At 40.2% G+C, this 15194-nt stretch overlaps 1 protein-coding gene across 3 annotated transcripts in view; it reads left to right on the plus strand.

Moving 5' to 3' along the window:
* The first annotated feature begins 2189 nt into the window (after positions 1-2189).
* Positions 2190-15194, plus strand: part of LOC308556571 (XK-related protein 6-like) — a 55935-nt gene continuing 42930 nt past the window's right edge. For all 3 annotated transcript variants that reach the window (XM_081135925.1, XM_081135926.1, XM_081135927.1), the window contains exon 1: positions 2190-2993. In XM_081135925.1, coding sequence (XP_080992051.1) covers positions 2239-2993 — 755 coding nt within the window. In that variant the 5' untranslated portion in view covers positions 2190-2238. The remainder of the gene's footprint in view (positions 2994-15194) is intronic.

The raw sequence follows: 15194 nt of genomic DNA on the forward strand, positions 1-15194 counted from the left end.
AGTAGCTATATGTTGGTACTATGCAAACATAATAGCAACAATAATAATAATAACAATAATAATAATAATAGCAGTTATCATTTACTTAGTGCTTACTCTCTATTACTATCTACCAGGTGTCATGGTGAGAACTTTGAATGGATTACCACCTTTAATTTTTCCAACTTTTCAAAGAAAGACGTTATTATTTCCATCACAGAATGTAGGATATTGAGGTTTAAGGACGTTAAGTCTCTTGCTCACATCATTCACATTATTTTAGTGGAACTGGGATCCAAACCTGGGCAATCCTGCTGAACGTTTATGCCGTCTTTCTCAGGTGTTATTAATTCAAATTCAGCAAAGAAACAGAATCTCATCTACATGCAGAAATAACCCTTACCTGCTGGCTAGAAGTATTACTACCATAGTAACAAGAGGCTTAAGTCATAGTATGAAATAAAAGGATACAGCTATGTGACTTGTTTCCAAAAGATTTTGGAATTATTCCTCCCCCCCCCCCCAAACAAATGACTGCTGTAAAAATTCTTGATGGGCACTTTCTGTAAAGTCTTTGCAGCTTTTATTTACCTTGGCATAAATACTCATGAAAAATTAGGTCCTGAAATGTGGAATCCTTGTCTTTTCCCGCCATTCCCAAAACTTAACTAAGTGCTATAGAGTTAAATATCAGACATCCAAATAACATGACTGAAAATTTCAGAGGCACTTTTCTTCCACAACCTTCAATGCCACCCATACAAGTACTACCTAAGAGAAAGTTATCGGCATTATTAGAAGGTTTCACTGAAGGAGGAAGCAGTCAGCATCAGAAGCGTGAGTACAAAAATCTAGAAAGGTCAGTAAGAAAAATGCAGTGTTGAAACTTTTTTCTATTTTTAACTTCGGAATGTTCCTTTCACCTGATCGGTAACAACTGTAACCATGTAGCTTGCTCTGTATGGCTTCGGATATGCTTTCACTGGAAGATCATTGTAATTCAAATCCATTCAGTGCTGCTTCACTTTTGTAACTTGTTAGTTAGGATGAAGCAGTGTACCCTGCACCTACTTTAATGATATAGCACATTGATAACATTGTTACCCATAGGAAGCCGTGTTTACTGACAGAGCCTTAGCACCAAAAAATTCTAAAAGGCAACCTTCACACATTCCAATAGCCTGGGAAAGTAACTGATTCAGCTTAACCACTAGCTAGTTCTGAATTTTCCAAATGGTCACAGAATTTTAAAATCGCATACTTAAAAAAAAAAAAAGTTGATGGAAATACATCAATGGGGAAGATGATACATTCAAGGTCACAATATGCCAATCTAATCTCTGCTTCAACATTCAAGATGCAATCCGGCTGATTTTTAACTGGACTTTTGCCTGGAGTTTTCTTAAGGGGATTGTGGAAACTTTATTACAAAAGATGATAAAGTTTTCTGACAGTTAAATCAGGGAGGCAACAGAGGTAAGAGGAAGGAGGTATCAGTGAGAATCCCTAAGTTGTGTGTGGGAATCTAAACTGACTTAGGTAATTTCTAAAGACCCTCAAAACAAGAAAAGAGTAAGAGGTATTTCTGAAAGAATGAAAGAAAAAAAACAGCCCAAGAGGTGAGACACAGCCATTTTGATGGTGGGGGGGGTGTCTACACAATGAGGTCATCCTATCTCCCGGAAGTGACACGCAATCACCTGCTTTGCACTAGCTCCGCCCCTTCCCTCAGAGGTCCCGCCCCGCCGTCAGCAGCCGGGAGGGTGTTAGGGGGCGTTTCTCCAGGAGGAAAGCTGTGAGCTGCGACGCTGAGGAAGGGGACCCCAAAACGTCTGGCACTGCCCCCTCCAGGGATCACTTTGGACCGCTTCACTCGGCCCAGCAGGATTCAGAAACGCCGAGGGGTCAACCTGATGGGTTTCGGGGTCAACGGAAGAGGGGAAGGGGAGCCCTGGCGGGGAGAACCCCCCGGCCCCCCGCCCAGCAGCTGAGGCATAGGAGGGCGGCCATCTTGGCCGGGAGGGTAGGGCTGGGGAGTTACGGGCGCCGTGCGATTGGGGGGCTCGCCCGGAAGTGACGCCAACTACCCGGAAGCGGAGGGGGTTCCCTGGCCCACTCCCCCCTCGTTCGTTTGCTCCCCCGCTTCCTCCCCGCCCCCCTTCCTCTCCATTCGTTTCCCCCCCTCCCCGTTCCCTGCCTTCTTCCCCCCCCCTACCCGTCCCTCCCCCCCCAACCTCCGGAGCTGGGAAGAGAGTCAAGATGGCGGCGAAATCCGATGGCGGTGGCGTGGGGGTGGGCTTCGCCCAGCTGCACAACCTGGACGAGGCGGTGGGCAGCGGCGGCGAGGAGGACGGGGAGCCCGGGGGAGGTGGCTGCGGCGGCGGCGGCGACGGCAACGAGCCCGGCGAGAGCAGCTCGCTGCACATCTGCAACTGCTGCAACACCTCCTCGTGCTACTGGGGCTGCCGCTCCGCCTGCCTGCGCTCCCTCCTGGGCAAGAAGCCGCGCCGCAGCGCCGCCGCCGCCGACGGGGGGGACCAGCCGCTGCAACCGCCCGCGGCCGCCGACCGCCACCCCCCGACGCCCTCGGCCGCGCGGCCGCAGCCGCCGCAGGTGGAGCGGCCGTGGCTCGACTGCCTGTGGATCGTGCTGGCGCTGCTGGTCTTCTTCGGGGACGTGGGCACCGACCTGTGGCTGGCCCTCGACTACTACCGCAAGGGGGACTACGGCTACTTCGGGCTGACCCTCTTCTTCGTGCTGGTGCCGTCGCTGCTGGTGCAGAGCCTGAGCTTCCGCTGGTTCGTGCAGGACTACACGGGCGGCGGGCTGGGCGCCGTGGAGGGGCTCAGCAGCCGGGGCCCCCCCATGATGGGGGCCGGCTACGGCCACGGCGCGGCCCGCGGCGGCCCGGGAGCGGCGGCCCCGGCCACTCCAGGGGCGCAGCGCCTGTGTCGCCTCTCCGTGTGGATCTGGCAGTCGGTCATCCACCTGCTGCAGATGGGGCAGGTGTGGAGGTAAGAACACTGCGGGGATGGGGGCGGGGGCCTGGCCAGCCGCCCTGCGGAGGGTTCCGCGGGCGAGACCGGAGCCCTCTGGGGCACTCTGCGCCCTCGAGGTGCCTCGCAGGTGGGCCCCTCAGACGGGCCCGGTCCGGGGTCTTGAAGGAGAGGTTTGCCGCGCACTTCCCCTGGCATCTCAAAAAAGACCGTCTTTTGATCTGGAACCTTGGCCACGCCTTTTGGCCCAGGGAGGCCCAAGTCCCGCTGTTTGTCTTCATCCTTGGTTCGCACTTATCAGAGACCCTGCCTCATCCTTCCCTCCCTCCGTCTCTAGACCTCTGTATTCCCGTTGTCCCTTTCCCCTGTATCCCAAGGTAACCAGCTGCTAGAGCTTTTTATCTGCACCCCAGCTCTTCTCCTGGGGCTGGGTGGTGGTGGGGAACCTTCCTTCTTCCAGCCCGTTTGCACTCGGTTTTGTCCCCTGGTGAGACATCTTCCCCTCTTTCCTCGTCGTCTCTCCGCAGTGGCCTGTGTGGGGACCTGTGCAAACCCCCTCGCTGCCTCTCTATTTAGCACTCCTTTATTCCACGCCCCCTCCCCCTCCCCCCTTCCTGCAATCCCATCCCCTGCAGATGACTCCAACCGCTGCCCTCCTTGAAGGAAAAATGACTTTTTTTTTTTCTGGATTAGACGTGCCCTTTTCTTAGTGACAGGTAAAATTGTGTAGTATGCAATGAGTATAAGAGTCTGTTTTTAATTCTCACCTCCAGAAAATCAATTAGCTACCTAGACATCTATTCAGATGGAACCTTGGTTTGGTAGCCAGGCCAGTGTGTAGGTGATTTACATCTACATAAGCTCTAAGCTTGTTCCTGCAGCCCTTTTCCTTTTTGCAAATTTCCCCGTGTGCCAGGTGAAATCCCTCAAACACCACTTGCAGATGCTCTTTTTGCTACTAGCCTTAAATGGCTAAACTAAGGAAATGATCCTATTAAAACCTTAGTAAATCTGTGCTCTCAAACTTAAATCAGCTTGAGTGTATTCTGGGAACAGTGAGTTGTAGGTAAGAGCATTTTCAAGAGAAAAAACTCATTGAAGATGAATTACACAGAGCTCTTGAGGTACATTGCTTCTGTGAGGAGACATTTTGCCTGGATTGCCCTGACTCTTCCACTTAGTAGGAGGTTTTAGTTGCTCAGTATTTTAGTTAACTAAGATAAAGTTCATGTTTTTTGAATTGTTTGTGCAGATCTCTGTTCAGAATTTTAAATAATGGTTCAGAAAGCATGGGGTTGAGTTAATGAAAGCTTGAAAGTGAATGTAAGAACTTTGTCCTACAGAACTTAGTGGAAATTCCGAATAGGGAACCTGTGAGTGGTTTCCTGGTCCACCTAAGGTTGTTTACTGGTGTTCCTGAATTGAACCAAGCAGTCTTTTTTCTAGTTGTACTTGTCTGTAGATAATTTGTTTCCTGCTGATAAGTTTATAAGAAGGGGGGGGGATAAAATATTTAAAAAACTGGTGGTTGACTAACTTTTAGCATAGCTTGGGGTCAAGTAAAATTTTGAAAAATATTTTGAATTTGGAATCTAAATCTAAAACACCCCTAAGATATTGGGGATACCTGTTTTGATTTCTTGCAGGTTGAGGAGGTGTAAAGGAATAAAGGGGAAGAGGAACAAAAACTATGAGGAAAGATTTTGAAATACTAGTAAACTTTAATAGTGTGTATTTAATAACTAGGCTTCTACTGAGCAAGCCAAAGTCACCTCTCTGTGTTTTCAACTCTTAAGTGTGGGCAAACAAAAGCTTGGTGTCAGGTTAAAATTCCTGAGAGAATTGTCTCTAATGTAATCCATCCTAGCTATTTATTAGTAGTAAGCTTTGAGACATAATGAAATTGGAGTTCGGTTTCACAAAATTTTTAGGCAGAATAATTTTCCTGCAACCAACCTAAATTTTAATTGTATTTGGGCAAAGTAGAAGTCCAGATTTTGGAACAAGCTTACAAGTACATCTTAAGTGTAAATTTAGCTTTTATGGTTGTTTAAAAGAGGGTAGTGCATTATTTTCCCAGACCTTCATTGAAATTTCGACGTCTACAGTGGTGTGTGTGTGTGTGCGCGCGCGCGCATGTGCATATATGTAGTTTTAAAAGATGCATGTGATTTTACTATGTCTGAATTGTCGTTTTTTCAAGATTAGAATATATGTCTAAATATTTCATTAAGTTTTAAAAGCATAATGTACTAAAAGATATGCTAATTCAGCTAATCTATTCTAACATAGCAATACTTCAGAAGAAATACTTACTGAGGAAGGATTTTATTTTTTTATTTTATTTTTCCCCTAGTAAGCTGGTTTTGCTTGAAATACTCCAGGAGTAGTCTGCTCTTTAGTACCTGCTAGGCATGTGGCTTGCATAGAAATCATTCATATGTAAAACTTTGGAGAAGGGGTTTTATTATTTTCTTGTTTTAATCTCTTGGCAAATTACTTGTTAGTGTATAGAAACATACATCATCTCATCTTTTGGGGTTACAGTTATTCCCTTATCCATATTTGTTACTTGAATTTTGCTATTTCATGTAGTCATGTGATGTAAAGGTTAAAGGTTTAGGAATTATATCATTGATTTGGGCCACATAAGAAAAGATGTTGGTGAAGTTGTACATTGTCAGAACTGATTCCATGAAAACCATGAATACGTATCTCTTCACATGCTTTTGTTTTTTAAATAAAAAATTATTTGACTGTTGCTTGGACAAAGCACAGTACTTATTTAAAAAAATTTAGTTTCCCTTTATTGTAAGGTGGTAAACTTCTCTGCATGTTGCCTTTCTTTTCAAGATGGGAAATACTGGACATCTCTTTCACAAAAAGACTTTACAGAATGTAAGAAAGTTTTTTTGTCTGGGCCAAAATTGGAGCATGGAAGGGTTGTCTGTAGGATGATTTGGTTTCATGAACCTCCTTTTGCATAGCACTACTGTGATTATTTAATGCATTCTTTACCCTCACTAATTACGTATCATGTAATTTCTGTGTAGTTGTATGTGCTATGTTTTTCAGGTGCTTTTCCTAGGGGTAACAGGTATATGAGTCACTCATACCAGGAATGTGAGTCACACGGGGCTTCAGTTCAGTGGTGTTATTAGAAAGTGAGATCATTTTCTTGGAGGGTTAGACCTTATGAACATTTTGATTTAGTTTGCATATTGCGTTGTTGTATATAAGTTTTTCCTTCAGCGTATCAGCCTTTCTTTGCCTTTGTGCTACCTTTAGAGGGTGCATAATTATATTGGCAGTTCTCTTCAGTGTAGAAGCAACAGTTCTTTGAAATTTCATCTAATGTCATGTCATAGCCAAATCATTAATCTCCCTTTTTAGTTATACTTTTTATGAACGTGCTTTTCACTCTTCTATTTTACAAAGTAAAAGAGGAATTTACTTAAAATCTTAAAGATATTTGCGATTTTTAAAGTGAATGCCAGCTTTCCTGTCTCAGAGATGAGATGGGGTAGATGGTTGCTTTCAAGGGAGAAAAGAAAAAGGTGTTTTAAGTACTATAATGACATCACTTATTTGTGAATAGTCTAAAGCTTTCTTTTAGCATTTTTTTGTTTGTTTCAAGACTTTGGTATAATATAGGAACATAGCTCTCTATATGATAAGCAGCAAATGTTGCTGGGCTGGTGAAGAGGTAAATATGCTTTTTAAATTACTCCCACCTCCACTTCTCATGTAGGGATACTTGATATAATATGGGGCTTTTTTCTTGTTAAATATTTTAGAGTAGTAGTTTTTAACTCTGGCTGAGAACAGAATCTACTACAGCTGAAAACAACAACAATAAGCAGAAAGAAAGAAATGCTCTAGCATTGCTGGGCCTGCTGTAGAAGAATCCCAAGGTGAGACCTAAGCAATCGTATTTTTAGAAACTCCACAGGTGGTCGGATGGGCAACCAAGTTTGAGAAAAGTATTTAGAATTGGGTTTCAGGCTTCTTTCATTTGGAGATTGTTATTGGATTTGTTCTTAATAAATATGATGGAACATTTGGGAATGGAATGATTTGGTACTATGAAGCTTGGTTCCCAGACAACACCATAACAAAATGACTTTACTTTGGAAACATAAGTGTCTAAAAGCACTTGGGGGTGTCTCCAGTGTATGCAGTTATGGTACCCAGTGTTTTTTCCTTTGAGCCCAAGTAGGCATCTTATTCTGAAAGGATTCCTAAATTCAAAGCAGTCTTCAATCAATGTAGCCCACTACTCTGCCTTTTATGTGATTAAAATAGTACTTTTATGATTATGTTGAATGTAAAAGGTATATTTTAATTTTGAAGTGATTTTTTTTTTTAATATATCTTTATTGATTTCAGAGAGAGGAAAGGAGAGGGGAGAGAGAGAGCTAGAAACATCAATGATGAGAGAGTCATTGATCAGCTGCAGCCCGGAACCCGGGCATGTGCCCTGACCGGGAATCGAACCCTGATCGCCTGGATCCTAGGTCGATGCTTAACCGCTGAGCCACTCCCGGCCGGGCTGAAGTGATGCTCTTAAGTAGGCTTGGGTAAACATAACTGGGATTACAAGAGGCTTTGGACTAAATGATCTGTAATGTCCTTCTAGCTCTAAGATTTTGTGATTTTAGAAATTCATTAGTGTGGGGACAGGACACTGGTTATAGTCACATTAAAAGATTATGTACATGTATTTCTGTGTGCGCCTGTATGTCTTTTTAAAGGGGACTTTATATACCTGCCTGTTACTGGGTGGGAATCTCAATAATGTAAAAATACTGTTTTTCATTGCATCCATAAATTTTATGGGATTCTGGTTCAAAAGAAACTAAAAAAGCTGTGGGACAGATACACCATGGAATACTATGCAGCTGTAAAGAAGCAGGATCTCGTACCCTTTGGGACAGTAAGGGTGGACCTAGAGAATAATATGCTAAGCAAAATAAGCCAGGCAAAGAAAGACAAACATCACATGATCTCGCTTATATGTGGAATCTAAAGAACTTAATAAGCTGATGAACAGAATAGATTCAATGACACAGAAGCATGGATCAGACTGACAAATGTCAGAGGGATGAAGGAGGGGGAGAGATTAACCAAAGAATTTATATGCGGACCAAGGACATGGACAAATGTGTGGAGAGGGATTGGGGAGAGGGATGGGACAGGGTGGAATGTGTCATTGGGGAGAAAAAGGGATATTTGTAATATTTTAAACAAACAAACAAAAGTTATACACAGATTTTCGATTGGGGCGGGGTTGGTGCCTCTAACCCCCAAGTTGATCAAGGGCCAACTGTGCAGCCGCTCTACTTATCTAGTGCTTGTGATTCAACATAAGAACAAAATAATAAACACTTGAAATCTTACTATAAAAAAAAAGAAACTCGATGGAATTTTTTGAGGGGAAACTTGAGAAAAACTAACATGAGAAAAGTAAAAGAGTTTGAGTAGTAGAAAAAAACCTTGAAAAAAAATGTTGAGACTTATTTTATTAGAAAGTTGATGTGCTATAAAGTGTTAATAATTTGAACAATATGCTGCTGGCAGAGGAATTAAGCAAGTAGGTAGTGAAGCAGAAAAAGTGAAATAAGTTGACAGGTTTGTGGGAATTTAGACAGTAAAGGTGGCATTTCTAATCTGATGGAAAAAAGACTATTTAACAGATGATATTGAGGCAATTGACTACCCGTTTGGGGGAAAAGTTGATCTCTACACAAACAAAAATTCTAAAAGATAAAAGATGCAATAAAATATTAAACTCTACAAACTCTAGAAAAAAGTGTAGGATAATAATTTTATGATCTTGCAATGGGCAAGACATTTTGATACCATCAAGGAAAAAAGGGACAAAGTTAACAACATGAAATCTCATCTAGTTATCCCCTTCCCCACCTGTATGGCATATAACTGAATATTCCTTTGACTCAGAAGTTTCTTTGGAAGTTTGAAGTACTTCAAGGTCATTATTAACACGAATTATCACTGTTGGTATTTCAGAAGTGCCAGGTTAGAGGTATTTTACTGTGTTAGGGAAATTGATATTCAATCAAGAGTGAATTTCATGTCTCAAATTTTCAGAAATGTTATATTTGTTGAAATCGGTGCCAAGGATAGGATTCCTAAAAAGAAACTGGTGAATTACAGGGGAGAAGTGACCTAACAGGTATTAAATGAATATCTACAGAAACAGAAATGAAGGGAGCAGAGAAAAATGACTTATCTACATTTTATTTGATAGATTCATGGTGTTGAATAGCTAGGGGAGGGGGAGAGAAGGGGTCATACAATGTTTTATTTTACTACTTCATGCCAATAAGGACACCTAAAATTTACACACACCAAAATAATATCCCTTTGAAGCTCCATCTAGGAATGTACTGTGGCAGCAGTGGGAAAACCCAAGCTCCTGGGGGAAGCTCAGGGTCAGAAATCCTAAGAGAGGCTATGGCTGGCAGAGATGGGACACAGGGTATATGGGCAAGCACAGTGTAGAGCGGGTTGGATTCCCTGTGACTCTGGATCAAAATGAGCAAAACTTCAAGTCTGTCAGTTTGCTTGGTCATAAGGAATACAGCTTTGGAGATGTCAACTAAATAGTAGTTATAAATAGTCCTGTATATTTAGGATGCTGTCGTTTTGCCTTCTGTAAGGCAGTTTTCATTAAAGCTGACTCTGAAGGAAAGGATTATGCCTTCCCATAAAGAATTTATGTATTCAAAATTTAAGCAAACTGGTTTTACTTAGACCTAGTGGGTGATGGTGTGCCTTTGGATTGGAAGAGACGCCACAGAAAGGATCTATTACACCATTTGCAGATTAAGCAAAAGTTGTCAAAATGAAGCTGAAGTTAAAAGCAATTATATCGTAAATTGGGAAGAACAATTAGAATGTGTTTGTAGCCTTTTTGGACTGTATTTGAGGTTTCCACTATTTGATAGGTACCACATAATTTTTTGGTTGTTTTCAAGGTGTAGTAATCTGTGATTAAATGAGATAGTATTTGTCAGGCATGTTACAGGATTTTGAATGGAACCTTGTGAGGTTGGAGTGTGTCATTCTGCCTATTTGCTTGGCATTTGCAGTTCACCATCTCAGTTTGTGGTGTGCAATATCTACTGTAATGGGATATATGCATTCATCAGAAACCTTTCATTCTGCAAAATCACACTAAATATAATAGGGCTGTGGAAACATAGGATTAAGGTGAGACTACTTAAAACAATGTAACTTTGTAACCAGAGCACTAACTAAACACATGACAATCCAAATAAAAATTCTAGCACAGTAGATGGGTGACATGCACTCAGCATCATATCTAGATGATTCTAGGCTTTATTTTATCCTGGAACATAGTTTTTCTTCTTTGATACGTAGATTCTTGTAGGTATTAGCTTCTCCCAGAGGCCATTTTCACCAAAATGAAAGCTCTGATCCAGGGCGTAGCCTTCATGTGTGCCCACAGTATCATCAGGTAGTGAAACATGACAGATCTTGAAGCCATTAAGCCAGCTGTCACTATTTATACCAAAGGGAGGCACTTTGGTAAGATTCTCACCGTTTTTCTTAAAGTCTTCATCTCCAAATCTTTCTCATTATTTGTGAAAAATCTTGCCCTTGATAGCTTCAAATATTAACATGCTGGGAAGACTCATGAACCAACAGTCTTCCCCCATTACTGTTGTCATTCTCAGTTTGCCAGTCATGTGCGAAGGCATCCATGTTACAGAAGCATGCATTGTGGCGTAACTGACATATTTTTGAATCTGTGATGGTGTCAAGATGCAGCTCTTGAAAATGTCGAGGTTCTATTGTTTTGGGAAGTTCTAGTTTTGGAGATACTACAGTGTTTCAAGGTTAAGTGAAATTTATTGCTCTTTTCATGCTTTTTGGCCCATATATAAAGAAGTGAAGAAAGGCTGTTTCAATACACTTTTAAATTTCTGCTTTTGTAACATAGTCATAGGATGGAATGTGATAATGTCTCAATGTCACATCAGCACTTGAACTACATGTATAGAGCAGGAATGGTTTTAAATTTTGGTTCATTTGAAATGTAGTTATAGTGAGGCTTTACATTAAAATTCATCTGAGCATACAGTAAACAGAAAAAAGTGCAACAGTAGCCAGTTGTCAAGGAAAAGACTGATGGGTAGAATAAACAGAAGGCTTACAGCAATATAAACAATCTGTTTTCAAAGGCTTTTTTTTCTTTTTTTTAAGGATGCTTGGGAGAACTTCCAAATTAAGTAGAAGTTAGTTAAATATGAAAGGCAGCAAATATACAACATGTATGTTAGTTACTATTACAGTTTGTTTCTCCAACTGTAATAACACAAATTTCTGTGGCTTAACAAGATAGAAATGTATTGTCTACTGTGTCTACTGTATGATCCTGGCTGATGGTGGTTTGGACATCTTTTAGGGACTCATCACCCTCAGCATTCAGTCAGTGAAAGGAAAGGAAATTTAGAGAAAGCATAATCGCTTCTTAAAATCCCTAACTTGAAGTGACACACATCACTTGTCTCGACATTCCATTGTAGAGAAGTAGCCCTATGACCATACCCAGATCAAGGGAGGCTGGGAAATATAGTTCTGCCCAGGCAACAGTTTTGTATAATTCTGTGGTTAGCCCGGGTTCCCTTCAGATTAAGGGAAGTTTGTGTGTGTGTGTGTGTGTGTGTGTGTGTGTGTGTGTGTGTGTGTGATGTAAATTGCTATTGATGAAAGTGTAAAAGAGATGATTTCTTTTTAAAAAATTGATTTGTTTTAATTCACTATTTACAATATGGTAGCCATGTCAGGTCTCTGTCTCATTGTGTCCTTTAAAAAATATATAAAAACCATTTTTAGCCTGAGGGTCATACAGAAACAGGCCAACCTCTATTTTAATTGATCAAGTAAAATAAATGCTTAAATTAGTTTTTAAAAATATAACTAAGTTTAATCATTTTAAATGTGATTCATACTAAATTAAAATATAATGAAATAATACTAGAGTTTTAAATAATTTTTCTTCAGATGAAATTACACTAAGGTAAATGGCTTTCATAGAGTAAATAAAAAGTATTATGGCTCTATGACTGAGCCTTGTCAATGTTTCAAGTTTTATAAAATAGTTCATCTGGTTTAGGATAGTTTGGGATATGTAACCACAGCTGATACAACTTTAACAAAACCATGTCCTGTACATGGGAACCTTGTTCTACACTATTCCCCAAGTAACTACTTTTAGAATTCACTCTTTGTTTTTTATCTGTTAATTGTACAGGCCACCAAACATATAACCTAAAATTTGTGCAAAATTCATACCTAAATTTAGAAATTTATGCTGACTATATGACAGAACTTAAAGAATTCTGTTTGGTTTGTGTGTTAATAACCACATGGATTTAAATTATCTAAAAATTCCTTGAAAAGGTGTTAAAGGCCCTAGCCGATTTTCTCAGTCGTTAGAGCATCAGCTTGCAGACTGAAGGGCATGTACCTTGGTTGCAGGCTCGATCCCTGGCCAGGGTTAGGGGACATGAGGGAGGCAACCAGTTGATATGTCTCTCTCACATCAATGTTTCTCCTCCCTCCCCCGAAAAACAATGGAAAGAATATCCGTGGATGAGGATTAAAAAAATATGTATTAAAGCACCTAAATTTAATGTCAAACTGAAACCAAAATGTTTTCATTAAAACATGTCAGAATACTTTATAAGTTCTTATAGAAATCCACAAAATATTTAAAAAATAGAGACCTGCTACTCTAGTATTGAAGGTTTAACAGTTAACTGTTTTAAGGTACTTGTTCTTTTAATTCCAGACATTAAGGATATTTTCTTAAGACCAAGTAAAAAATGAATTGCTTAATTTCAAATAATAGTTACTCTTGTTTGACATGGATATAACCTCGAATAATAATTTTTAAAATCCAACAAATAACACCTCACACCTGTTAGGATGGCTACTATAAAAAAAAACTAGAAAATAAGAAGTATTGGTGAGAATGCAGAGAAATTGGGACCCTTGTGCACTGTTGTAGGGAATGAAGTAGTGTAGCCATTATGGAAAATGGTATGGTGGTTGCTCAAAAAATTAAATCTAGAATTACATATGGTCCAGCAAGTCCATTTCTGGGTATATACCCAGAAGAATTGAAACCAGGAACTTGAAGAGTTATATATATAGCTGTATTCACAGCAGGCTTATTCATAATAGCCAACAGGGGGAATTAACCCAAGTGTCCATGGATGGATGCATGGATAAACAAAATATAGCACAGACATACACTAGAATAGTATTCAGCCTTGAAAAGGAAGGAAATTCTGACACATGCTAAAACGTGGATGAACCTTGAGGACATGCTAAGTGACATAAGCCAGTAACAAAAGGACAAATACTGTATGATTACACTTTTATGAGGTACCTAGAGTAGAGTAGTCAGATTAATAGGGACAGAAACTAGAATGATGGTTGCCAGGGGCTGGGGGAAGGGAGGAATGGGAAGTTTTAGATGATGAAAAGAGTTCTGTGGATGGATGCTGTTTGTAGTTGCACAACAATGTGAATGTACTTAATGCCACTGAACTGTACTCTTAAAAATGGTTAAGATGGTCAATTTCATGCTATGTGTATTTACAATTAAATAAACCCTTCAGATACTTTCATTTCTTTCTAGCTCTGCTCACAACTTAAATGAACAAGCAAAACTTTTTTTTTCTCATCCTCACCCAGGACTGTTGCCAATTTAATAAACAAAAGCAATACTAATTATGTCTGCATAGCCAATCCGTTTAGATCAAGGCATACCTCTTATCAGAATGGACTAGTCTCAATTGTGTTATCTAAAATATTATTTTAGAATTGCCCACTTCCACAACAGAGTGTGACCATTGTCAGATGAAAAGTTAGTCCTAGCGTTGCCTCCACATTGATACTTACAGTATCAGATTTGAAAAAGGGAAACCCCTAGTGATATTAAGGCTGAAGTTACTTCAATAAAGGATGGGTGGTATCTCAAATTTAAAAGAGCACTTTTCCAAGTTCCTCCTCCAGCATGACCTGTGGTGGTGAACCTGGCACTGTCTAAGGAGAGGTAGGCCCTGTTAATCTCAAGCTTGCCTTCGACCAATTATTAACTTGAACAAATTATTTAGCCTCTCCATTTCTGAGCTTCCCCATAGGTAAAATAGTGCTTATTTTGGATAAAAAATCAGAAAGAGCTTTATGGAGGAGGCTATCACTACCTCACAGGGTGGATTTGAGAATTAAGAGTTAATACATGTAAAGTCTGAGAAGAGCTCTTGGATACACAGTAAGTGCTCACTAAATGTTGGATATTAATTAACAGCTTTTTCTGTCTGGCCCACAATATTGAAAATTGTACCCAGAATTGATAAGGTTCTACCTGGCCAAATATTTCCAAATATTTCCTCCTTCCTGTTTCCAAACCTTTGTCTGTACATATAAAAGTGCCTTGCATAGGTCTTTGAAGTGAATTCTCCAAATAAATATGTAATAATGTTAAAGCAGGTATAAATAGGTATTTATTAAATGATCTCATTGTAAGTGAAACTCAGTAGAAAACTATAGAATACATTTTGTAATTTATTTACAAATTGATAAATGCTTATAGAAAAAGCGGCTTATTTGTATTCAAGAATAAAATGAGGCAGCCATGTCTTTTGAAATACAGCCTATCTAAAAGTCAAAACATAGCTTCTAGCACCAGAAAAAATCTAAAAATGTTTATGAGCTTTTTTAAAGAAAAATTATGAAATATTTTCATGCAAGTATAAACTTTCAACGGAAAAAGAATTCACCACCCTTTAGTTGATGAGGGAAATATTGAGTATAAATGGTTTAATTGCATAGCCCTTTAAAATCCCCTCAACAAAGAATGACGTTAACCGGCCGTTTTATGTCCTCTCCAAACAGTATTAGATCCTAGTCCTCAGGACCTACTGCCACCAGGTCAAAGCCTTCATTGGTCACTCTTTGTTCACAGAATGCAGCAGGCTTTAAAACCAAAAGTATGAAGCCTTGTGTGTTTTCAGACTTTTCTAACCCCATATTTCATTACTTTATTACTTTTTAGGCTGGCGTTTGTTACTGAGACATTCTTATAAGACTCTGTATTTCAACCACATCATTCCCATGCCCTGTACTGTTTTGTCTCCATACCTTTGCATGTTTTTT

This window comes from Miniopterus schreibersii (assembly GCF_964146895.1).
Source record: "Miniopterus schreibersii genome assembly, chromosome: 4".
Lineage (NCBI taxonomy): Eukaryota > Metazoa > Chordata > Mammalia > Chiroptera > Miniopteridae > Miniopterus > Miniopterus schreibersii.